This window comes from Pezoporus flaviventris, unplaced genomic scaffold (assembly GCF_033815535.1).
Source record: "Pezoporus flaviventris isolate CSIRO_AGI_PZ_B2104156 unplaced genomic scaffold, CSIRO_AGI_Pfla_v1 ptg000043l, whole genome shotgun sequence".
NCBI classification, from domain to species: domain Eukaryota; kingdom Metazoa; phylum Chordata; class Aves; order Psittaciformes; family Psittacidae; genus Pezoporus; species Pezoporus flaviventris.
In genome coordinates, this window is record NW_026892591.1 from 1,973,923 (window position 1) to 1,997,369 (window position 23,447).

Consider the following 23,447-nt stretch of genomic DNA (forward strand, 5'->3'; position numbering starts at 1 on the left):
TGGGCACAAAGCCAGGGTGGAAACATACCTGGGTTCTGGCTGTATTGCTCTCGGATGCTGTGATGCAAAGAGATGTCGGGGTGTGGGTGTCTGTGGGTGGTTAATGTGGCTTTGTTTCTTTGAGGTTTTTGACTCAAAAAGGTGCTTCCCCTGAATACATCCAAGTTTTTAGCAATAGAATCCTTATGGAATTAAGGAAGATGGCTAAAGGCTTAGCATGTGAGAGATGTAACCAAGAACTGCACCAACTTTCCTTTGAGCAGTAGCATCATTACTGTCAGCCTTTGCACTCAAGTTTGTTGGGGGATGCACACCAGATGCTGTGAGGGCTGGAGCAGCTCTGCTCTGGAGCCAGGCTGAGAGAGCTGGGCTGGGGCAGCCTGGAGAAGAGAAGGCTCCTGAAGGGGAGACCTGAGAGCAGCTCCAGTGCCTGAAGGGGCTGCAGGAAACCTGGAGAGGGGCTTTGGCCAAGGGCCTGTAGGGACAGGCCAAGGGGAATGGCTTGAACCTGCCAGAGGGGAGACTGAGATGAGCTCTTAGGCAGAAGCTCTTCCCTGGGAGGGTGCTGAGGCGCTGGCACAGGGTGCCCAGAGAAGCTGTGGCTGCCCCATCCCTGGCAGTGCTCAAGGCCAGGTTGGACACAGGGGCTTGGAGCAAGCTGCTCCAGTGGAAGGGGTCCCTGCCCGTGGCAGGGGTTGGGACTGGGTGAGCTTTAATGTCCCTTCAGCCCAAACCAGGCTGGGATCCTATGGTACAATCATCAAATAAAATCAGTTACACTGAACGTCCCTTCGCAGTTTCCCACAGAACATTAAGTTTTACATCAAGTTGATCAGGGAGGCTTTTAAAAGACAAAATGCATGACCTTGGTTTTTGAGGGAAGTGATTGAACTGCCCAGGATCAGGGTCCGAACAGTCACAGCCACACTGGTGCCCAGGGTCATCCAATTTGTGCAGTACTGCAATAGTCACAGCATGTAACTCAATACTAGTTTAGACTTTAACTGGAGATACTGCATTGAGGAGCTCTTGGGGTTTTTCCTCATTGACTAAATAAAATCATACTTAGAAATACATGTGAAACTCCCAGAACCATGAGGCGAAGCACAATGCTCCAAGCACACCTACGTAGAATGCAATGGGAATAAAGCAGCTGTTAAATGCCTACAAGTTAAATGTCATCCATTCTTCTACTTTAATTCAGTTCTAAACACCTGGAAGTGTTTCCTAACCCAACCCACAACATATGAGAACAAATGTTAAAACACACGTTCAAGTCGATGATCAAACTTAATACTTCATCATTAGAAAGCTACTGGCTTTTAGGTATATAAAAAGCTATTCCAAGTTACACTATGACTGAAAGACAACCAAGAAAGAAACCCACATCTTTGAGTCAGTCTCCAAACTTGTTTTCTTGCTGTCAAGTTCATTATTTAAACACAAGATTGGTTTCTTAGTTTAATATACATACTTATACAATGGCTTAAAGTAAGGCATAATCCAGCTGGCTGAAGGTTTCAGGAAAATGTCTCTGTTGCTTTTATTAGTAATAACTGGTTCAGATTACTGCTGGCAAGAGTAACATAGTCCATTAAAGAGGAGATTGAGAAAGAGCTCTCTTTAGTACTACCATCTTCCATTGGGTGAGTCGAAGATCAGATGTAGTGCAGGCCTTTGGACTCAGGAAGCCTTTCAAGAAATTCACCATTGAATGAACTTAGCATCAGGGCTTGCAGGTTTAAGCAGAAGCTGCTCAAACTCTGAAGCCTTAAATGTGGTTTATACAGAAAGCATTTTGCATTCCAGAGAAAGGACAGTACCGACCCAAAGTGAAGCAGAAATAGAAGGTGCCATCCAAAAAGCCCAGGGTAAAGTTTTGGAAGACCTAGCCAAAAAGACAACGGCAGAAACTTAACAGCCAGACATCACAAGAGAATCCAACTCAACATGCCAAGGGAGACTTCCAATTTAAAAGCATCACCTCCGACCATGTCACTATCATAATACTTCTGTAAATGACATAGACTGAAGAGTCTATCTTCCATGCCATTCTAGGATCCTACAATACTTCAGATTTCTCTGTCAGTTTTAATAGGAAGTGTTTGAGGCTCTCTGGGATTGTAACTTGAGTGCAGAACAGATCAGGCACCTTTGATAAAACCAGATGGTCTTGCATGGAACAAATAACCTGCAAATCCCATCATCCCTCTGTATGTACTAAGACTTAATCATGTTATACAGGAAAATGCCCAATTTCAGATATATAAAATAAGACCAGATGCATCCCAAAAAGGTTTAAATTCACCAATTTAGTCCTTCCCAATGTCATGTAGCAAGAGGTGCAAAAGAACAGGTTAGCTCACAGCCTCATTCCAGAGCCTGACAGCTCATGCTTTGGCTACTCCTGGGACAAAGCATGACTGAGGCAGTTACTGAGGAGCAAGCAAGCTTTAAAATCACAGCTGACTGTAGCACTGTATGTGCTCCCTTGGGAATAAAATCACCAGCTGATTTTCTTCAGAACCAGAAATCACAATTCCATCCCTCAAATGAGTAACAAGCAGCAGCTCCAACCCTCAAACACTGGAACTTCTACTGCTTTAACATTTTCCCAACAAAAATGCTGCCTGTTAAGCTTAGTATAGCACTGCTACCTATTTTCTTACCTATTTGGCTTGGGTTTTACTCCTCTAACATTAAACATTCCTAATATGCTTTTGCTTCCAGTGTCCCTGGAAGTGTTCACAAACCACACAGACAAGGCCCTTAGTGACATGGTTTAGTGGTGGCCTTGGCAGTACTGGGGTAAAGGCTGGACCTGATGATCTTACAGGTTTTTTCCAACCTGGTTTATTCTATGATTCTGTGATTCTATTTTCAGAACAGCCCCTAGAGTTCACACAAGTGCTTCGAAAGCTTCCTGTAGCTCCATTCATCCTGCCTTTTAAACTAAACTAGTAACCAACCCAGGTACCTGGAGTAGAAGACAGACGAAAACGTTAAGAGATGCATTTAATGCACCATGGTAGTATAAATCCTTTCAGAGGCTGGTAATTAAACCATTCTCTGCATTTCCTGAATGAGTTTGTACTAAAGCATTCCCTTATATCAATGGTTGTGACAAGTAGGGAAAAAGCAAAGGTGACAATAGGGAAAGTGCTAAAAAAACCCCCAAACCCTATCATGTTTCTCTCAATTAAGCATTGTAACAGACTTGTTCAATGCTTTTCCTCCTTCTGAATCTACACTATGCTAAAGCAGCAAAATAGCCACACAAGCACAGAGTACTGTGTAAATAAACTTGTAAATACTACCTTGCTATAGAGAAAATGGAACGGTCAAAGGCATTCCCTAATAAAATGAGCATTGAAATCCATACATCAGAACCCTTGTAGAGCACCATATTTCAGAAAGATGTTTGAATTGTCTAGCTGTACCGAAGCTGGAGGCAGAACATTCCTTGTTGGATTTGATGATCAGACTCCCAGTGAGGTTCCTCAATGAACGCAAACACTACTAAACCAGTCCTAAATACATACTGGTTTTACATGGATATGCTTGAGAGGGAAAAGGAGTTCTTATCCCACTGTTTATTCCAGCTGCTTCTGCTCTGTATTTACGCCTTTGCTTTCACCGTTGTCCTTATCCTGACCAGCTGGTTCCTCCTCACTCTGTGCAATAGGGATTTCTGACTGGTCCCTCTTTGTGGTGGTATCAGCCAGCTCCTCTGCAGCTGAGGTGGGGCCTTGCAGCTCCTTCACATGGAGGGTAGGATTGATCATCTGCTCTGTGTCTTGTTGAGAGGCTGGTACATTGCTGTCTTTGGGTAGCTCAGGGCAGTTGACAGGAGCTATCACCAAGGGAGGCTGAGGTAGGTCTTTCTGTAAGTGGAAGATCACAGTCAGAAGGATGGAAAGCAAGAATTACCGTGCTCAGGCAGCAGGAGTGATGGCTGTACAAGATGAAGATTAAAGGTCCATCATCTCCGTTATCACTGTGGACACATGCAGTTATCCCATCTTTGTGTTTCATAGCACACAAGGGGATTTTTCTTCCAGAAATGTGTTTAATTGCTTTTTGCTTGATTATTCCCTGCTGATTACACAGGAAGAGGCAAAGAGCACTTTGGCACTTGGTCACGCTCTGGTTTTCCCCACACCTATACTCTCAATGCACAACCATAGAGGAAAGTTGTGAAGTTTATCATAAATAGTTGAATAACAAATAAATATGACTGTGGGGGGAACCTCTAGCTTGATAGATCTGCCCTTCAAGTAATTATTCAGAACCTAGAATTATGCATCCCAATGGAAATGACTCTTTTTGGAATCAAATTAATTTCACTTCTGCCCCCAGCGAAACAAGGGGATAATTTACTATATTGAACCAGATTTCTACCTTCATAAGCAGAAGACAAATATTTTAAGGATGTATTTAATAACAGAAATCATTATTTTAATATTTAATAATAGTAATTTCAATATAGATTAAACGAGTAAAACTCTGTCCCAATCCAGAAGGAGAGACGAGATCTACTTTACCTCTCACTAACTGGTTTAAGTGGCCATAAACATTAAATAAAACCTTCCTGAGGCAAATAAAAAGTAAGTTAAAAAAGCCAAGAATCAAGCACAACAATAATCTTTGGGTTGGTTTGATAATACTGCAATATTTTACTCAACTTTAATTCTAGTTAGGTTTTTATAACATTAGTATTTCTTGAAGACACTCATATCAAACTGGTATTCACCGCAAAGCCGCTGCCCGTCCAGAACATGGCAAGCTCCTTTCTCCAAAAAGCCACAGCAAAGCTTGTGAAGAGGGTACAGGGCACCAAGTAGAGGAGAGCAGGCTGGCCCATCTGCATCATTGCCAAGGCAACAAAGGTCATGAGGAGGCCTATGCCATATGCTGAAGGGAAATAAAACCAGCAAAACCCCGTTACTCAGATACAGCTTCGCTCAAGAACTAAATAATGAGCTAGAGGAGCATCCGAACAGGAACTTTGGTCAAGTAATATGCAAAGCAGTATCTCCAGTATTTTTTCAGTCACTTTTATACGTACCTATGGTGCAGGCTACAAAATACACTCTGGATGACTGGACCTGAATATCAAATCTATGGCAATAGGCTACCAGTAAGCCTGGGAAAGGAAAGAACAATTACAACATGCTTTCAACCCATTCATGGCTTTAAGATATACAAAGCCATCAAATTATCTAAGACTTTTTCCCCCCTTCCAAGCCTTACTTGGGCACCCCAGTGTTTAAGTGTTATGAGAGCATCATGCAGGAGGCTGCACAGCCTCCAGAACAGGTCTCCCACAAGCCCCGTGTAACAGCAGCACTCTAATAATCAAATTAAGAGCTACAGATACACAGATACTAAATACAAAACATCAGCCCATTCCTAATAAACAGCGGTAAAATAGTGTTAACAACAATAAGATTAAGTTCATCCCTTCCAGCTCCTAGTAAAGACAGGAATTTATGGTTGATGTCTATGCCTATTGTAGGTCAGAGGGCACACAACCAGGGATGACACAGTTCACATTTCCCCAAAACACACACAAAATAATAAATAATTTCACAGAAAAAAAAGTGAAAGCCAGAAGGTGCAACTCATTCTCACCTGCAGTGATGCCAGGCATGCCTCTACATACTAGCTAAAGCCAAAGTTGAGAGGACATGTGGTAGAAACTCTGGATGCTGCGTGACTAACAGAACGATGACACTTTGGGTGGTCAGGTACATATATACCCAAATCATGGCCAAACAGACAAATCATTTCCTCTATCACCATACTACTAAATATGTTTTATACTATAAAATTAATTGCTAAACCAACTCTGGAGATTTCTCTACATTTCTTGGCATCACTGCATGTGGAATTGAACCATAAGATTGATGTGCATTGAATTTGTTATGGGAAAAGGTGACTAGTGCAGTAGTCAACTCAAACTGCCCGTCTGAAGTAGAAATACAAGAGGTATAAACTATTATTACAGTGCAACAAGTAAAATTGTTCACATGCTCAGCGAGAAATACCTGGAACTAAAATGTCTCCAAATCCTAGAAGAGAAAAAGGCCTGTCACACAGAGCCAAGGGTGAGAAGTTCAGGCGTGGAACCTTCAGGACCATGGGGAGCTTGGAAGGAGAGACAGATGCCTTATGAAAAGCTGTTTCCTCTACATACTGACACCACCTACCAGCATTTGCTCCTGTTGTAGTGAAACTGCAGACTTCAAAATAGAGCAAATGTCTCTTGTTTTTACACTATAGATTCTTGGAATTTTATTTTCCCGTTTAAAATAGTTTCTTAATGCTACTGCCAACAATTAACAAAACGGATTTAAGGTACAAATAACGAAATACTTTCTAAAAAGAACCCAAGGAGACCGAAGCTGCTGTGATGAACCACTAAAAGCCCGATTTGCCCCCTGTGTTTATTACAGATTTCCAGGGAGCTCAGGAGTGCTTATTTCCACATTAAATCCTTTTCAGATTGGCACCTCCCTTTCAGCTTTGTGGCCTTCGAATTCTGGAGAAGTTGCAAGTGTAATAGCTGGAAATTAGTGCCATGCTTTCAGTCTACATGTAGTACCTTTTCATGAGTGGAAGAATCAGTCGGACCTGCAGCCACCTCCACCATTATACTCTCCCCAGACTAAAGGGAAAAAAAAAGGGAAATTGGAAAGCAGCACTTCACTCAGCAGGTTTGGGATCATTTAGGAACACTCTGCGAGCAGCAGGCATTAGAGAAATACTTTACTTACCTTTGTTAGAAAAGGTGTGATAAATACAAAGAATACATCATACACAAAAAGAACCAGGAGGAGCAAGGTACAAGCCTGAAGGAGGAGACAAGATATGTGGTATTGACAATCAGATGCAATAGTAAACAGCAAAGAAATAATCAGCAACTTCAGACTATTCAAGGCAAAAAGCTAACAAAACCAAGTGAGCAAGTTATTTCTCTTCAGTCCTAAATGTTTCAGATGGAAGAATTGGGTCTTGCATGCACCAAAGAAAAGAAGGTCATAGCTTGGAACAGTATCCACATTCCTTTAGCCCATTTGTACACGGAAACAAACCTATAGCTGAAGATGACTTGAAACAGAGTTTGAAGAGCTGCCTAAGGGGCAACTAAATGACTAATTCTGATTTTTGTCTTAGGATACTGAATAAGTTCTGGAAGATCTGAAAAAAGCACCAGAATGATGCTTTTTGGGTGTCAAATGTGAGAACAAAAAACCCCCAACACCCAACAAAAACCAACCCCAAACAACAAGCCTCCCCCAAACCCCACAAATGAGTGTGTGGTGTGTGATTTACTGGTGCTCAACACTACAGGACTCCGTGCATAACAATCACATAGCACTTACTGGTCTACATTTTAGTCATTACTTTACTGTTTTCCAAACCACATGTGAATGGAAGTGCATTTCCAAGCCAATGTACTCCATTATAAGCAACTCCTCTGTTGAATTATATACAGGCAAACAACATCTTTCTACATTTAACTTTTATACCTTAAATGTAGGCAGGCGAATTGTTTTCAACATATAAAGACAGAAAGCAATTCCTAAAGCATCTTGCAGAACCCAGGCCCACCTAAAGAGAGAGAAGAGTAATATTTTTGCAGGAAGCAGCAGGAAAACCAGACCAAACCTTGTCCTCACTAGGGACCCACTTGGACAAAAGACTATTAACATCCTTGCTGTCAGCATGGATTCACAAACAGGAAGTTATGCCTCATCAACCTGAATACCTCCTACAATTAAATGAATGGTAGGTGAGGGGAGAGCAGTGAGGATATTGTCTATCTAGACTTTAGTAAGGCTTTCCAATGAGAATTTCTGCCCAGGTCTCCAGTTTCTTTCTTATCACTCTACAGCCTGGCCATGTCTAGGCTTATGTGGATGTCAGTTACTTATACTATAAAGCATACTATGATTTCTAGCCCAGATACTAAAGCATACACTTACTGATCTTCGTTTCTGAAGACTCCCCAGACTACACTGACAGAGATACAGAACACTGCCAGCAGCAACATCCGGACCTGTGGCCGCTTGTGGAAATAAGGCAAGTTGTTGTTTGGGATTCTGAAAATGAAACACATACCAAAGCTGCAGTTGTCTGTGCAGTTCCCCTCCTCCTTCAGAAACATGGTGAAGCCTGAAACCACCCTGTAAATCCCACAGCTCCCCAACATTTATATTATATAAAATTAACTCTGCCCATTAAAAATGCAGAAGTTGCCACATACCTACACTTTCCCAAGGGGAATCTTCTTACAAAGGGTGACAGACAACTGTAAAGACCAATTGATGCAGCCAGGCAGAATATCCCTATGATAACGTAGACTGGGAAAGAAAGAGTAGTAAGGTCAAGCAGGATAAGGTAAGAGATGCTTTTTTGCCATACATTGACTGAATAAAGAACAGACAAATCAAAGAGCCTGAATGAGAAACAGGGCTTACAGCTCACTAGGAAAAGTTAAATTCAGAGCCTTGAAACAATTGTTAATTAATCTATGCTTTTTAAGGATTTAATTCTAGCTCATTTTACTCAGGTGTACTTTATGCAACAGCCCAACAAATCAAGTGTTTCTCTTCTCATTATGAGTATACATGAGCATCACATGGCAACTCTTAAAATCACTCAGTAGCAAAATGAATTAATACAGATGAGATGCATCTTTTACAACTTCCTTAGCAATATGATGGAAGTTCCAGTGCATTAAGCTCTCAAGCGCTTTTGTCAATCAATTTAATAAGTGATCAGTAGAAACTTATCTTTATAACAATAAAAAAAAATCGATCCTGGATCCCATTACTTAACCTCAAATTGAACAATAACATAAAGACCAGTATAGGTTTGAGAATACCTGTGATAAAATATCAAAGAAGTGATATTGAAGATGTATCAGTACAAATACAACTTTAAAAGTACCTAAGTGGTCATAGAAGAAATAAAGGAGGATCAGCATTGAGCAGCACATCACTACAAACACACAGATCATTATGGGAGTCACATCAACTGTTTCATCATCGTGTTTCTCTGTGCCATCATCGCGTTTGTGCTTCATGTACCGCCTGAAAGAGTAACACAACTATAATCAGTCCATTCCTTCCGCAACAAAATGGGAAAGGGCACTGAACCTTCAGAGAGAACAACATGGGGTCGGAAAACACACCACGGAACCAATGCCTGTGCACTGATTTCCACTCAAGTCAGTGAAACTCCACGTTTCACATGGACGTACGAACATCAGCTATAATGTGATGCACAAGCCAGTAAGCACTGCATTCGTTTACCAACAGCACTATTTTTCATTCACTAAGAACTCAACAGAAACCTGAAATACTGCAGAATAATTTGGTGACTTCAGAAGAAATCCTCCAGTCAGGTTGTGTATATAAAGCAAATGTTAGAAAGCAGGGTGGCACAGCTGACCTCCTCCCCTCACTGGCAAACAATAACCATGAGCTTTCAACCCAAGACTCATAACAAACATAGCATGCATCGCTGTTATCCTTTGGTCTCCAAACCCCATTGCAGAGCTACCAAGTGATCTTACATAAATACCACATGTTCTTTTTTTCTGGGAAAGACACAGGAAAACTGACTTACTCCAATCCAGGGACTCACTTTTTAACGTCTCTGCTTCCTGCCCAGTAGCCTCCAATTGCAACAGTCCCCACAGCCATGACAAATATAATCACCATGTTATAGTCCAGCACAGGCTCATTTGGTGCATACAATGCCCCTCTCACATGGGTGCCAAAATTCTGCAGAGGTAAGTGCAAGATATGAATCACTTCCAGAAAGTTACCTCAGCAAAGGTTCAGTTAGTTAGTTTTCACTAAGCAACCTCAGAATCAGGTTTTATTAGAACTACTTAAGAGTAATCTATTTGCTCTGCTATTAGTGATGTTCATTTCTAGCACCAGGCTCCAAAGTGAGAAACAGCCTCCCAAGAGATGTGGGTTTTTTCAATACATATTTTCAACATAATAATACCATCTTCATTATTACAGCGCTCTACAGATTCAAAGCTCTTCAGATGGACCTCAAAAACTGTTGAGTGACTCATTTAAATGAGACAATACAAACCAGAGAATGTAGTATCAAGTTTACCTTGCGAATATCTAACATATCATCATAGCTGAGCAGAGCCACAGGAATATCAATCTCTTCATATTGACTCCTGTTGCCCCCGGGAGGAACCTGAAAGACAGTTCAGTCCAGGTAAGAATATATTCACTTCTTCTACTGCTTCCAGAAGGTTAAAGTTGCAAATTCTATTTCTACTAATTTGGGAAATACTCCCGAAAGGAACACCACGACAGCAAAAACTCAAAGTAAAAATGTATGCCTGCTTCCACTAAAACATAACTTGAGAAAGACTGTAACAGCAGCAAATAAACTTCAAGCAATATCATTTGCATATCAGACTTTATGACTGATGTGTGCACCTAGTATTGACTGGAACATTCAAACCCACTGATTTTACAAAACATGCAGTGGTGATGCTCCAGCTGAATCTAAAACACTGGATTCTCTGTGACCTAGATCTCATTCAAGGTAGTAGTATGAGTCAATAAACCAAACTCCTTCTTTGATTCCAGTATTTCACATGACAAGGATAATTCTGAGCCCTTGGCTTGACATAGGCTCTATGCAGCATTTCCTACTTGAATGAGTACCCTCCTCCTCATTCTCCCAGATGGATTATTTCCATGCATAGCTGTGCAATGTATGTACACGCACAAACACACACATACTATTTATTTTAAAGAGGAGCATCAAATACCAGCAGTGAGCACTGAAGACAAGACAATATCTAACATCAGAGGAGGATCAGCAATGTGGGAAAGACAGAAGGAAGCTTACCAGTCTCTCCTTACTAACAATCAGCAGCCCACGAGCTCCATTTATCTGAGCAAGCCTCACTTTCTCATAGAAGGTGCAATTCCCTCGCATCACCATGGGGATTTGATTATTAAATCCCCCGTGAGGTACATCAGAAGAAGAACACAAAACAGATGCTGTCTGATTCTGCAGTTCCAAGAGTGACTGAAAAGAAAGAAATTAATTAAATGCATACATATATACATATAAAACACTATAAAAGAAGTCAATAGCAGAAATCAAAGAGTTTCTAAGGGACAATTTCAAACTCTCAAGTAATGGAGTAATAGAGCACTCTGAGAAACCTGAAAGCTAAAACCAGTGCTGGCCTCTCTATTACTTAGGGTCCTGCCTTGCTTCAACTTATTGTACAGAATTCTGCTGGTAATAAATTTTGGGTTCATGCACTTGCATTCGTTTTCTTCAGCCCTGCTGCTGTTCTGATGCATGCATCCAGGATGTAGGAGGACTACAGCAAAGTGCTGTCATTGCTAGGGTGGCACAGAGTTGCAGGCTGAGAGGATGTAAAGGTATGGAACAGCTAGAAACACAAACACAGGCTGGGGTAAAGCACAAAAGCATGTCCAGGTTGGCGACATCAGTTTCTGAATCAGCTTGGAGCTACTGACAGCTTGACTCTTACATCAGCAGTCAGCTATACAGGCATCTCTTCGTACAAAACCTCCTTTCCAACCACAGGTAAGTGCCATTCGCATTTAATTGGTCACATTGTACAAAAGGAAGATTTTTGTTTTGAACCAGGAATAGCTATTACCTTGGCATGCTGTATAGAAAAGAATATTGCCATCATAGCACTGCCTAGGGTGATCTTAACAGAGAGAAATATCTTCTAAGCAGAGCAAACAAAGAAGTTATTTCAAATCCTAAGAATTCAAGTTAGAAATTTCCCTGTACCAAAGGCATTTCTGACCCAGTTCTTCTGCTTGGCCAGGTACTTACAGCTTTACCCAGATCCTGTGGCAAATGGGCCCACTGAGAGTTGAAGAGGATACAGTAGTCCTTTCCTTTGCTGCCGGGCATCTCCGAAAGGACATGTACCATCCCATACTCACAGTACACCTGAAAACACAGCAAAAGATTCCCAACAAGATCACATGAAGTAGAAGTGATGGGTGCAACTTGCTGCTGACTGCCCTGCTTTGTATCTGAAAGAAAAAAAAACCATTCTACAAAGTTTCAGTATCTGTGCAGGGAGTACAGTGGAATTTGTTCTTATTTCTATCACACTTCAAACAAGTACAGATATATTATGCAGATTCCCTGTACCCACTGACTTTGTTTAAGAATCAAATGAAACCTCACCGGATGGCTATAAGACAACAAAACACAAAAAACCCCAAACAATCCCAAACAACACAGCTACAATGGAGCATGTAAGTATATAACCAGAGCAATAGTAAGAAACCGGATTACTGCAGAACAGATAAGACACCTGCAGTCCTGCCCCTGTGCTTATCAGAACTGATGAAATCTTGCTCTGGAGAGAAACACAATGTAATATCCTTAACCGCTGCTGCTTTCAAATGAGACAAAGTTGTGACAGACTGATCTGACAACATCTAGTTGAACATTCATAAGCTAAACAGGCTAATGAGTTGATAATTATACAGTTACACTCTTACAGCTACGTCTTACACATTTGTTTCTCCAGGCAGCAGGTGAGAAACAAGATGCTGAAGATGACTGGAGGCAGCACCAAAGTTGTCTTGTTCAAAACCTCATTCAAAGAACCAGTCGCTCGCATTTCTCCCTCTTTATTTCAACCCCCACTACACAGAAGTTATGCTGCACCCTGAGGAGACACTTTTTGGACATTAGTGTTCGTTAAGCACTCTAAAACATATCCCATTGGTCCTGAAGCGTGCTCGGCATAGCAGGTGACAGAGTTTACTTCAGTGCAGATTAAAGCCACTCAATCAAAGTGCAAGTTCCCAAGATACGAGATCCTACTGTGCATATGTGATAAGGAGAAAACGTATTTAGCAAAACCCAACTACTCGCCAAGGCGGACTTTTTAACCCCTATCTCAGCTATTTATCCAGAGCACCTAAACCCCGCCCACCAAAAGGAACGCACAGCAAAAAAGAAGCCATCAACATCTTGAATTTTCCAAGAGCAACAACTTACAGAGATCAAAATACAGAGCCAGGCAAAAGACCCCAAGAAAGGCATTTCCTGCTTCTCCTCGTTACAGGATCTGACTGGGCTTAAACAAACAAACTCCGAGTAGCTCGGGTTTGAATATCACCTGTATCCAAAGTGCATCCAAACTCTTCTGGCAGCTCCGCAGGAGCAGCTCCCTGTGATCCAACACTTTTATGCATTTGAGAAACAATCAATCTACACAGCTAAAAGTGTTACATTTCTAAGGTACAAACTACAGGCCTTTAAACGAAGGGAATAAGTACAGGGTGTGTTGCTACATTTCCATTTCAATAACCATCACTGGGACCCAGTAATAATCCCAAATGGAACACTGGGGACAGTAATACCCAATTACGCTTTCTGAGCAACTTAATGGATGCTCTTTAAAGAAGTATTAAGGGAGTAAAAGGTTCTTAATGTGAAATGTTCAAACCATTTCAGAAGCTCTGTGTTTTTGTGTGCCAAAAGCCAAGTGAAGAACTCAAGGATGAGAGGAATTAAAGGGGATATGAGCAGGGCTAAAAGCTGAAGAGGGTGAACAGAGCTTTGGGAAGCCCACGGAGAATGGCGTCCATGGAGAACGTGGATTAACAGACATTGTTACAATGCGATTCTCACTTAGCATCTAAGCCTACTTCTGAAGTCTGTCAACAGCAGAGGTTCTTGTATCAGTCCCACAGAGCTTTGATGCTTCCTGTTTCATTTTTCTGTATGGCATCAGGTAGCAGAGAACAAAAGTAAGTTCAAAACAACACAGCTGATGCACTGGGACGTTGGCAACGCTTCTGATGGTTCTTAGCTCCTCGAGTTCAGTCCATACGCTACATTAACCCATAAGGAAATGTAATCTGCGCAGACCCTGTACCACGTTCCTACAACCCCAAAGGGCATTCAGAAAACAGCAGCTCTTGTGACAACACGGTGGTTTAGGATACTGGCTTCTTACAATACATAATAACGTAGGAAGCACTGCAACAAGCTTCAATGGGAATGGGCTTCCAAGCCTCAAATAACAGAATTAGCATCTCCCAGTTAATTAGGGAATTACCCACTTTTCCCGCATGAATAACGGCAGAGTGTTTGCAATTAAACATCTCACCAACCAGGCATCCATAGAAACAACAGTGCCGTGGTACCAGCGAGACCTCTGCAAAGCTGGAGCTCCGTAAGAATCCCAGCTTTATGGAGACTGCTCTACAACTAACACATAGCAAAGTGCTTTATATAAAGCTGCAGAAGGCTTTCACACAACACAAGTGCAAAGCACAACTCACCAGGGAGCCGAGCCAACCTAATGGTGGCATTAAGAGCACACTTGTTTGCTCTGACCCTCATCAGATCCTTCCATGGCTCATTTAATACATTAAAACATCAGAACGCTCCCGAGTTTTATTGCTGAGTGAAGCTTTGGGTGATATTGGTGAATTAACACGGCTCAGAGACAAGTTCCGGGGTTCGCAAGGTAAAAACATAGAAGGAGATGGAGAGGAGGAATCCAGCTCACCCGCAGTTCAAGAAGCTGCAGTATGAGCGACTGAGCCAACCTAGCGCCTCAGTCTTGTCCCTTCCTCCCTGCCTCTGTCCCGAACTCACCCGCATGCCCCATACGGTTTTCCTGCTTCCATTGGCTTTATCAACCGATTGAGGCACCTGAACCTCAGAGAGGTTTAACGGACACAAGGAGCTGCGTGCTTTGGACAAGAGACGATCGGACTGGTGCTGCTCATGGAACCGGCAGGGGACTGGAACTGGTCTCTTCCCACCCCAACCCCTCCGTGCCCCTGCGTTACATAAACCCGCTGCTAAACAGCGGGGCGCGCACGAACGCAGCCTGCGGCCTCACGTACAAGAGACGCCGTTTTCTCCCCAGCAGCACAAGCAGCCTCCGCTCGGCCATTTCCCCCCTCCTGCCGCCGGGCAGCCCCGGCCCCGCGCTCTCACTGCCCGCCCCAGACCGGCGCACACCGCCCGGCCTCCGGCACCACAAAGCCCGCCGGGGCCGCAGCACCAGAGCCGGGCCCGCACCCGGCTTTGTCCGCCGCGGTTCCTCCCCCTCGGCGCTCACCTGCGGCAGGAGCTGCAGGAGCAGCCAGACCTGCAGCCGGAGCCGGGGCCGGGGCCGGGGCCGCCGCGCCGCCATGCCAGGCCCGAGGCGCCGCCGCCGCCCGCTTTGTTTCCGAGCGGGCCGGGCCGGGCCGGGCCCTCTTCCGCACCGCGTATCCCAGCAACCTGTCCCGGAAGTCCCGCCCTGCGTTGCGTCATTGGCCAATGGGCTTCGCCGAGGGACGACGTAACTTCTGGCAGCGGCGAATGAAATGGCGAGTGGCGGCGGCGGGAGCGGGAGCAAGATGGCGGTGAGGAGGCGCGGGGTCCGGGGCCCGGCCCGGGTTTACCTCAGCGCGGCTGGGCCCGGGGCTGCGGGGCTGCCGGGCCCGTCCCCCCCCGTCCCTTCGCGTTTCCGTGCCCGCGTTAACGCCAGCATGTTAAAAAGGGGTGTGCTGGGGTTTCTGTGTGGGAGCGGGCGGGGAGGGTTCTTCATCCAGGTTGCTTTTGGTCCTCTCTTTTAGGACAAAGAGAAGAAGAAGAAGGAGAGTATTTTGGATCTCTCCAAGTACATCGATAAAACGATCCGGGTGAAGTTCCAAGGTGGGAGGGAAGGTGAGGCGGGGTGCAGCATGGAGCTTACGGGGCTTTTCCTCGTCTTCCGGGTGGTCCCGTTCCGGTCTTGTAAGGAACGACCATCCGTGGTTTTTATTTGTCGTTATTTGCTGTTACCGGGGTAAAAGCTTCTCTGCTTTACCTTTGCCATTGACCCCAGGCTGCGGTTTTATCGCAGTGTTTCGTTCCTGTACCGTTCTTTCATTGTCTTTAACTGTCATGTTGCTTTTAGCTGTTCTTTCCACACTGCACTTAAAGCAGCAAAGAAAGACTTACGGGTGCTACCGTTAACTCGCCTGTTATCCCTTTCATCTCTCAACATGCTAAATGTGCCTGGAGCTCATAGAATCCCAGCCTGGTTTGGGTTGGAAGGGAGCTTAAAGCTCCTCCAGCTCCAGCCCCTGCCACGGGCAGGGACCCCTTCCACTTGCTCCAAGCCCCTGTGTCCAACCTGCCCTTGAACACTGCCAGGGATGGGGCAGCCACAGCTTCTCTGGGCACCCTGTGCCTCAGCACCCTCACAGTAAACTTCATCCTTGTTTCAATACATTTCCCCAGGCCTTCTCATCGCTTCCAAGGCTCTTGTGGCACTATTTCTCCTCCTCCTCCCTTGCTGTGTATGTGCAGTTGTCCATGGCATGCGCTGGCGGTGCCACCTGCAGACCACTTGTTTGTCTCAAGGTTGGCAGCAGGCTGTTAAAATCATGTTAAAACTCCCCTGGCTCCTGATGCCTACAAGCTCACTTGTCCTCCTTATTGATAAGCAGACAACAGTTACTGTGTTAGCCCCCAAAGTGGGTTTGGGGGTTGTGTGGTTCTCTTTGGTGGTGGGTTTGGGGCAGTTGTCAATTCCATTGAATCCCTTGGCTTAGATTTTCTTCCCAAACGATTCACACCAGGTTCTTTCATGATGTTCATCTGACACCTGGGATTGTAAATCTCTTGTCTGAGTTGGGCTGTTAGTGGTAATGAGAAGGTATTTGTCATACTGGGGGATCATTCTGTGTAGTCTTACTCAGTGAACTCCTCTGTGCACACAAAGTGTGTTTTGAAGAGCATTTTGAAGCGTTGCTTAAAACCCCCTGTGAGTTCCGGGTGACCCCACAGACAGGGTGCCCCTGCCTTGCACTTTGCTAAAGAGCACACTTGTTTCATGGCAGTGGTCTCGTTTGCTTTATAACCTTGATTGAAGGAGGGAGCAGCACTGGAGAACTGAACCTGCTCTTCCTGCAGTTTTGTGTTGCTGTATACCTGATTTTGGTCTCTAATCTTTGTTTTATGTGTGGGCTTCAATAGCAAGTGGTGTCTTGAAAGGATTCGACCCTCTTCTGAACCTTGTGCTTGATGGTACCATTGAATACATGCGAGGTAAGTAACCTGCTGCCTGTATAAGGCTCCTTCCCCTCCCCAGAACCATTTTCATCACAGAACTCACACAGCTCTGTTCGTGCCTTTTGAAGTTGCTGGAATTTGGTTTCTTTTCCTTATGCTGCCATTTTAACTGTGGATCTCTGCTCTTCAGATCCAGATGATCAGTACAAATTAACAGAAGACACACGTCAGCTGGGACTGGTGGTCTGCAGAGGGACTTCTGTGGTTCTTATTTGCCCCCAGGATGGGATGGAAGCTATTCCAAACCCTTTCATTCAGCAGCAAGATGGCTAGTGCTTGCTCTGGATTGCCTCTGACGACTTCAGGGGTGCAAATCATCAGAGAAAACTTATCAGTGTGTTGAGAAGCTTCCTGAGTTGGGGAAGGGGTTTAAATGTGGGTTTGTTAGTGTGAAAGAATGATCAATTCTTATGTTTGTGGCTTGCCATAAATGATGCAAGGATGGGGCATGACATCTAAGAAGTACGTTCTGATTTCCCCCCTCCCAGTAAATGTGTAACTACAGTGTTGTGAGCTGCCAGGGGGTCACATATTGTCATGGAATTGTCTGAGGCCCTCTTGATCTTGTGAGTTTTGAAACAACCACATAAAATTAGTAAAGAGTCCCCTGAATATCGGTTATATCCTTTAAGTTTTTAAATACATTAAAATGTATTTAAATTAATCTACAGCCTAAATACATTAGAACATGGTTTTCTTCCTCTTAGAGAGCAGTACTCAGCTAAGAAGCAATATGGTACAGTCTTCCTGCTGTTCAGTCTCTTCTGCCTGCTTGCTCCACATGCAGGACAACTGGTTTTCTATAGTACCTTGTCATCACCTTTACAGGCTTTGTAGCTAAAAAGAGCTTTTCTAGCACTTGTTTCAGGCCTTGGGGCTGGGATCTGTGCATCAGAAAGCTCCCACGTTTCTACAGAAGGACTGGACTAACTTCTAGGATGATTCTTGGCTAAAGGACATGAACCTTGTGGAAGTACTTATCTGATCCTCAGAATTTTAGGGGAAGAATATGTAAGATCCTAATGTTCAGCCGTAGGCAGTGTCTGGAAATACTGCATATTTTTATACTGTGGCTGTCCACTTGTGGTTCTGCTTGTTGGAACTTGATTTGTAAGTAAACATTTTTATTTCTTTTATACTGAAGAAAGAATGAGATTTGAGGATTTTTTTGAGTAAATAAATACAACTGAATCTGTTCCTAAATGTCTGGGCTTTCATCTGAAAAGGTGCTCTGCGCCTGCCACTGCAGTCCTCCTCAGCTGTAAATCCAGTCACATTTGTTCAGGAGGGCCGTGAGCACAGCAGGATTAGGAGGGACCACATCAGAACCCGTGCACCCCTCTGAGGCAGGAAATCAGTGAGAGGTGGCAGCAGCTGGTCCCTTGTCTGGTGGGCATTTTAAGGAGTTCTGAGTAGAGGAGGTCATGGATTCACTGCCTGGTTTGGGCTGGAAGGGACCTTAAAGCTCCTCCAGCTCCAACCCCTGCCACAGGCAGGGACCCCTTCCACTGGAGCAGCTTGCTCCAAGCCCCTGTGTCCAACCTGGCCTTGAACACTGCCAGGGATGGGGCAGCCACAGCTTCTCTGGGCACCCTGTGCCAGTGCCTCAGCACCCCCACAGGGAAGAGCTTCTGCCCTCGGGCAGGTTCAAGCCATTCCCCTGGGCCTGTCCCTACAGGCCCTTGTCAAATGCATAAATCCAGAACAGCCTCCCTCCTTCTGCAGTGCTTCCCAGCCTGGAATAAAGGTAATTTCAGCTATAATCATGTAACCTGGGAAACTTGCTTATTCCAGGCTGAAATGATGCTGGCACTGGGTACGGCTCCACTTCAGTGGCTGGCTGGGGTTGGTTTGCTCTGTCCTACAGCACTAAGAGCTCATCCATCCTCCCGAAGGTTCTTTTGACCACATCATTTTACTCCTACACTATTTTCCAGCACTGATGCAGTGACGTTCCTGCCTCTCCCAAGTTGTTCAATGGACAGAGCACCACAGAGGTTCAAGGTCACAGCAACCCTTTATTTAGCATCGACCCTGAGGGGTTTGTGTACCACACCAGCACTGACCACTCTTCAATGATGCCGTCTTTGTGTAGACACAACAGCTCCAGCAGCTTTTGCTTCAGGTTCATTTGCCAGGTAGCAAAAATAAGACTGTTATGAAGGAACAGAGCTGTTCTCTAAATTAAATCATTTCTGAGCCCAAACCTGACCCAATCTGACTCCCATCAGCCGGAATGCACAGGACTTCTTCCTGGTCAGGCTGGATCTGGCCTGGCTCATGCCCACGTATCAAATCTTCGCACAGAAACACATCCATTAATAGGAAGGGGACAAGGGAGTTTGTTATCGATGACCTGGCACGTATCAGTGTAGGGATCAAAGAGCACCGCAATGGGGAGGGCACCGTTGCCCTTCCTCTGTCCAAGGAGATAAATTCGTCCATTCACAGTGCTGCATCCCATGAAGAACTTGCGGGTCAGGCATTCCTCATCCACCTGGGTCCATTCATCTGTCTCCACATCGAATCGAAAAGCTCCTCCTCCTATGGTGTATAAAGCACCATTTAGTGATGTGATGCAGAGATCATACCTGGGAGGGAAGAAACCCTTGATCAGAATCGACAGCCACATCTGGCCCTGAAGCATTCGGTGGGACCTTGGTCCTCAAATCACGAGTCCCATTTAATAGAGAATCCATACAAGTGTCGGTGGACTTCTGCTTTTCTCTTCTTGGAGCAGGACCAGCACTAGAACCTCTCCTCTCCTGCCAGGCCCCAGAAGGTTCTCTCTTACCTTGGAAGCGGGGAGAATGAGATGACATCCCAGCTGTCTGTCTCCGTGTTCAGCCGCTGCACCCCATCATAGACATGTCCGTTTTCATCCAGGCCACAGACCACATAGATCCTGGTCCCCATGCTGACCGCATCTCCCCTCTCCACAGGCTGAGCCATAGGACTCATGCTTTCCCACTCTGAGTCCACCAAAGCCATGCGCTCCACTGCTGGGATTATCCCTTCATCTGTGCTCCCTCCGAGCACATACAGGTAGAGCCCTGCTCCTACTGCACAGTGGCTGTTGCGGGACTTCTTCATGGCAGGGCCTTCCAGCCAGCTATTGTCCAAGCAGTTGTAGGTAAGAACCCAATCCACGCTATACCATACAAACTCATCCCGGAAATATCCTCCTGTCACAAACAGGAAGCTCCCTGGAAAGACAACAGGGGAAAGTATCTGTTACAGGAAGGCTAAAACTGGCTCCCAAGAGCTACAGCTCTCATCTCTCCCTGGGCTGTACCAATGAGGTGCAAGATGAGGAGAGAAAAGGGCTGCTCTTTCTATTGGTTTGCAGTATTGGGGTCCTTGCAGGAAGCGTCCTCCCGGGTCTGCTCCTGCTCTTCAACAGAACCATGCAAACACTGCCTGAAAGAACCTCTTGGGATCCGATACCCAGACACCCACTTGAAATGGCACCATCACCAGCACTAGATAAGGGAAGCCATGGCACTGAGCTGTCTTGGAAGTCTTCAAAGCATGAAGATTTCACAAAATCTATGGCAAGTTTAAGTTCATGGCAACTATAAATCGGAAGTCACCGTGTGTCAAAGCCACCATGAAAGAGAGGGCCAAAAATACCCCTTCAGTGAAGTCACTGGACTCACTGCAGATAAAGCTGATGGAGGTAATGTATTAGGAAGAAGCTCTTCCCTGTGAGGGTGCTCGGAGCAAGCTGCTCTAGTGGGAGGTGTCCGGGGTTGGAACTGGATGGTCTTAAGGTCCCTTCCAACCCAAACCATTCCATGATAACTCAGGCTCTATAGTTTCTGCTAAATGAAAAGCAATATTCACCCTTGTCTAACGTGCTCCCAGGACTAAGGCAAACAAAACCATTCTGTGACTGAATATACGGACAAATAGGAGTGAGGTTTTAGCAATGCTGACTAGCACAGATTTACAGGAAAAGCAACTGAATTCCCTACACTTGGGGCTCTCAGCCTCAACTTCTGCCTGCATTTGCTCAGTCCCACTTCTCTGGGAGTTACCTACTGCTGCCACCGCGTACTGGGTGAGGTTCCTGCGCTGCAGTGGAGAACAAGCCTGCCAGGTCCCCGTTTTAGGGTGAAAGAGAAATAGTTCTTGCTGGTCCTTGTCATGCTTTCCTCCCAGCACATAGAGGGTGTCGTAGCTCCGACCTGCATGAGGACGCAGCTCTGTGCTCTGCCAGCTGGGTGGAGGACACAGCTCTAACTTCTTGAGGAGGCTGGAGAAGGCGTCTGCCTCCCCGCAGCGCTTGCTGCGCTTCACCAAGAAGTCGAGGCAGGAGAGGCTCAGAAACGCCACCCTGACGTGGCCCACGAGCTCCAGGAAATCCTCCTCTCTTGCGGCCGGGTCCTCCATGACCCACCTCATCACGCTGTCAAAGACCACATCTTCCCGGGAAACAAAGAGCTCATCGCTTTGGAGGAGCTGCAGCAGCGTTGCTTTGGGGAGCGCCGTGAACTCCTCCTGGCACACCACGTCCCCCCAGTGAGTGAGAGCCACGTTCATGGCAGAGGCGTGCAGCTCTGCGAAGGCAAACTGCTGCGAGTAGCTCATGAGGCCCAGGCAGTTGGAAACGTGCAGCTCCCTCTCCAGAAACTTCTCACACAGCAGCTTCACTCTGTCAAACTGGAAGAAATCGGCCGCTTCCAGTAAGCTGGTCACGGTTTCCTGCTCTAGGAGCACCTGGGCTGTGCGAGTGAACTCGAGCAGCGCCCGGAAGGGCACGGCCTCCACCCCTCTGATCACGATGTGGTGCTCAGAGCTCTCTCGGGCTCCCCCGAAGAACATGGCTTCGAAATAACGGCTGTGGGTGGAAAGCGCCCTGCGGCTGACCTGGAACAGGCTCCCCCCGACCTCCAGAACCGCGTCTGCCACCGCTTCCGCCCGAGGCCCCGGCTCCCCCGGCTCTTGTGCGGGCTCCATGCTCCTCGAGTGCCAGGCGGTTAAAATTAACTCAGCCTTTGCTCCTGTGAGGTCTCTGGAAACATCATCCCCCCCCCCCCCCCCCCAGCCAGGGTAAATACAAGATAAGGCAATCTTGTGCTAAAAATAAAGCGTGGTTTCTGCCCTCCTGCTTTGCTCTTCAGTCTTTCCTGCTGCTTTCAGAGCAGAGCTGTATAACCAAAACCCCCCCTTTTAACTGGCACCTACCTCAGGCAGACACGAGCACAGTGAATCAGCCAAGCAAAGGGCCTGGAGGACAAGGAGGAAAAAGGAGGAACAGCCAAAACTGCCTCAAACACTCACTAAACAGCCAGAAGCAGTAGAAGAATGTTGAACCCGTATCCATTATGATACTTCTCACTTCTGCAAATCAAAACCATAGGAAACAACTATGGGAACAAACCCACTGATTTCCCCAAAGCCACATCATTCACCAGTTCAGGTTTAAGATTAAATTCCAGAATGCTGGCAGTAGTTAGCATGTATGTAACTGCATGCTTTTAGTAAGAGATGGGGGAAGGAATGTGCTCCTGTTCAAAGCTAGATGGCTGTCACATATTCGGTCATCCTCAATCTCAGTGCACTAAATCAGCAGTCATAGTACAAGCAGCAGCTCACTGATTCCACACAGTGAACTTGTGCAAAGTGTTTAGACCAAGCTACGCCACAGAGAGGTTTGCACAGTGACCTTGAACAATGCCCCTTATCCCAAAGAACCCATTCAGCAAGACTCAAGCAGGATAGTGCTACCTGAATCCAGAGCACCCTTGAGGTCCCCTCCCACACCTCTGCAAGAGGCTTCTGCAAAACCTCTTACCAGTGGGTTTATGGTCACATCTCATGAGACCCCCCTGCAGTGTGGTCGTGAGGTGTCCCTGCTCGTGGCAAGGGGTTGGAACTGGTTGGTCTTAAGGTCCTTTCCAACCAAACCCATTCTATGATTCTCTGAAAAATAGACATTCATCTCCTCTCCTCCTGTTCTTGCAAGTCCAAAGCATCTCCCCAGTGCTGCAATCTTGGACTTGCCACTGCCTTGGCAGTACCAAGGAACCTGCCCCTAGGTCTAGGGGTGCCCAAGGTGTCCCTTGTTCCAGCACCCAACACATCTTTACCTACTTGAAGCCAAATGAGGTGTTCTCTGTTAGCATGGCCCAATGTGCCTGCATGTCCCGGGTATGCAGCCTCCTCACCGTGCACACTGCATGTGTCCTGACCTTGGCAATGGCACCCGCATGTGTCTCCTTGTCACACACCACCGACAAGGCGCGACCAAGGCAGGTTACCTCCTGCTGGTTAAAGCAGCACAAAAGAGCCCAGACACTCCAACC

The 23,447-nt window shown here is 45.7% G+C and overlaps 3 protein-coding genes across 4 annotated transcripts; 1 reads left to right on the plus strand and 2 right to left on the minus strand.

Moving 5' to 3' along the window:
• Positions 1 to 1,171: 1,171 nt before the first annotated feature.
• On the minus strand, positions 1,172 to 15,241 carry SPPL2B (signal peptide peptidase like 2B). Of its 2 annotated transcripts, none has more exons than XM_061466849.1 (15): positions 15,152 to 15,241; positions 11,881 to 12,000; positions 10,903 to 11,085; positions 10,147 to 10,236; positions 9,658 to 9,797; positions 8,959 to 9,101; positions 8,273 to 8,369; positions 7,992 to 8,108; positions 7,536 to 7,617; positions 6,780 to 6,854; positions 6,608 to 6,670; positions 6,051 to 6,150; positions 5,069 to 5,146; positions 4,754 to 4,914; positions 1,172 to 3,884 (listed from the first exon to the last, which is right to left on the minus strand). In XM_061466849.1, exons 1-15 carry the CDS (start codon positions 15,224 to 15,226, stop codon positions 3,594 to 3,596), a joined length of 1,815 nt encoding a protein of 604 aa, XP_061322833.1. In that variant the 5' UTR covers positions 15,227 to 15,241; the 3' UTR covers positions 1,172 to 3,593. The 2 variants fall into 2 exon arrangements, with proteins under 2 accessions (XP_061322833.1, XP_061322834.1); XM_061466850.1 differs by having other exon boundaries at positions 3,746 to 3,884; positions 4,686 to 4,914.
• A 105-nt stretch (positions 15,242 to 15,346) lies between these two features.
• LSM7 (LSM7 homolog, U6 small nuclear RNA and mRNA degradation associated) lies at positions 15,347 to 18,339 on the plus strand. Its single transcript, XM_061466851.1, has 4 exons — positions 15,347 to 15,440; positions 15,654 to 15,744; positions 17,041 to 17,112; positions 17,267 to 18,339. The coding sequence occupies exons 1-4, from the start codon at positions 15,402 to 15,404 to the stop codon at positions 17,407 to 17,409; spliced, it is 345 nt and encodes a 114-aa protein (XP_061322835.1). The 5' UTR covers positions 15,347 to 15,401; the 3' UTR covers positions 17,410 to 18,339.
• A 731-nt stretch (positions 18,340 to 19,070) lies between these two features.
• LOC133276131 (kelch-like protein 24) lies at positions 19,071 to 22,144 on the minus strand. Its single transcript, XM_061466656.1, has 3 exons — positions 21,177 to 22,144; positions 19,931 to 20,342; positions 19,071 to 19,727 (listed from the first exon to the last, which is right to left on the minus strand). The coding sequence occupies exons 1-3, from the start codon at positions 22,096 to 22,098 to the stop codon at positions 19,415 to 19,417; spliced, it is 1,647 nt and encodes a 548-aa protein (XP_061322640.1). The 5' UTR covers positions 22,099 to 22,144; the 3' UTR covers positions 19,071 to 19,414.
• Between the last annotated feature and the right edge of the window lie 1,303 nt (positions 22,145 to 23,447).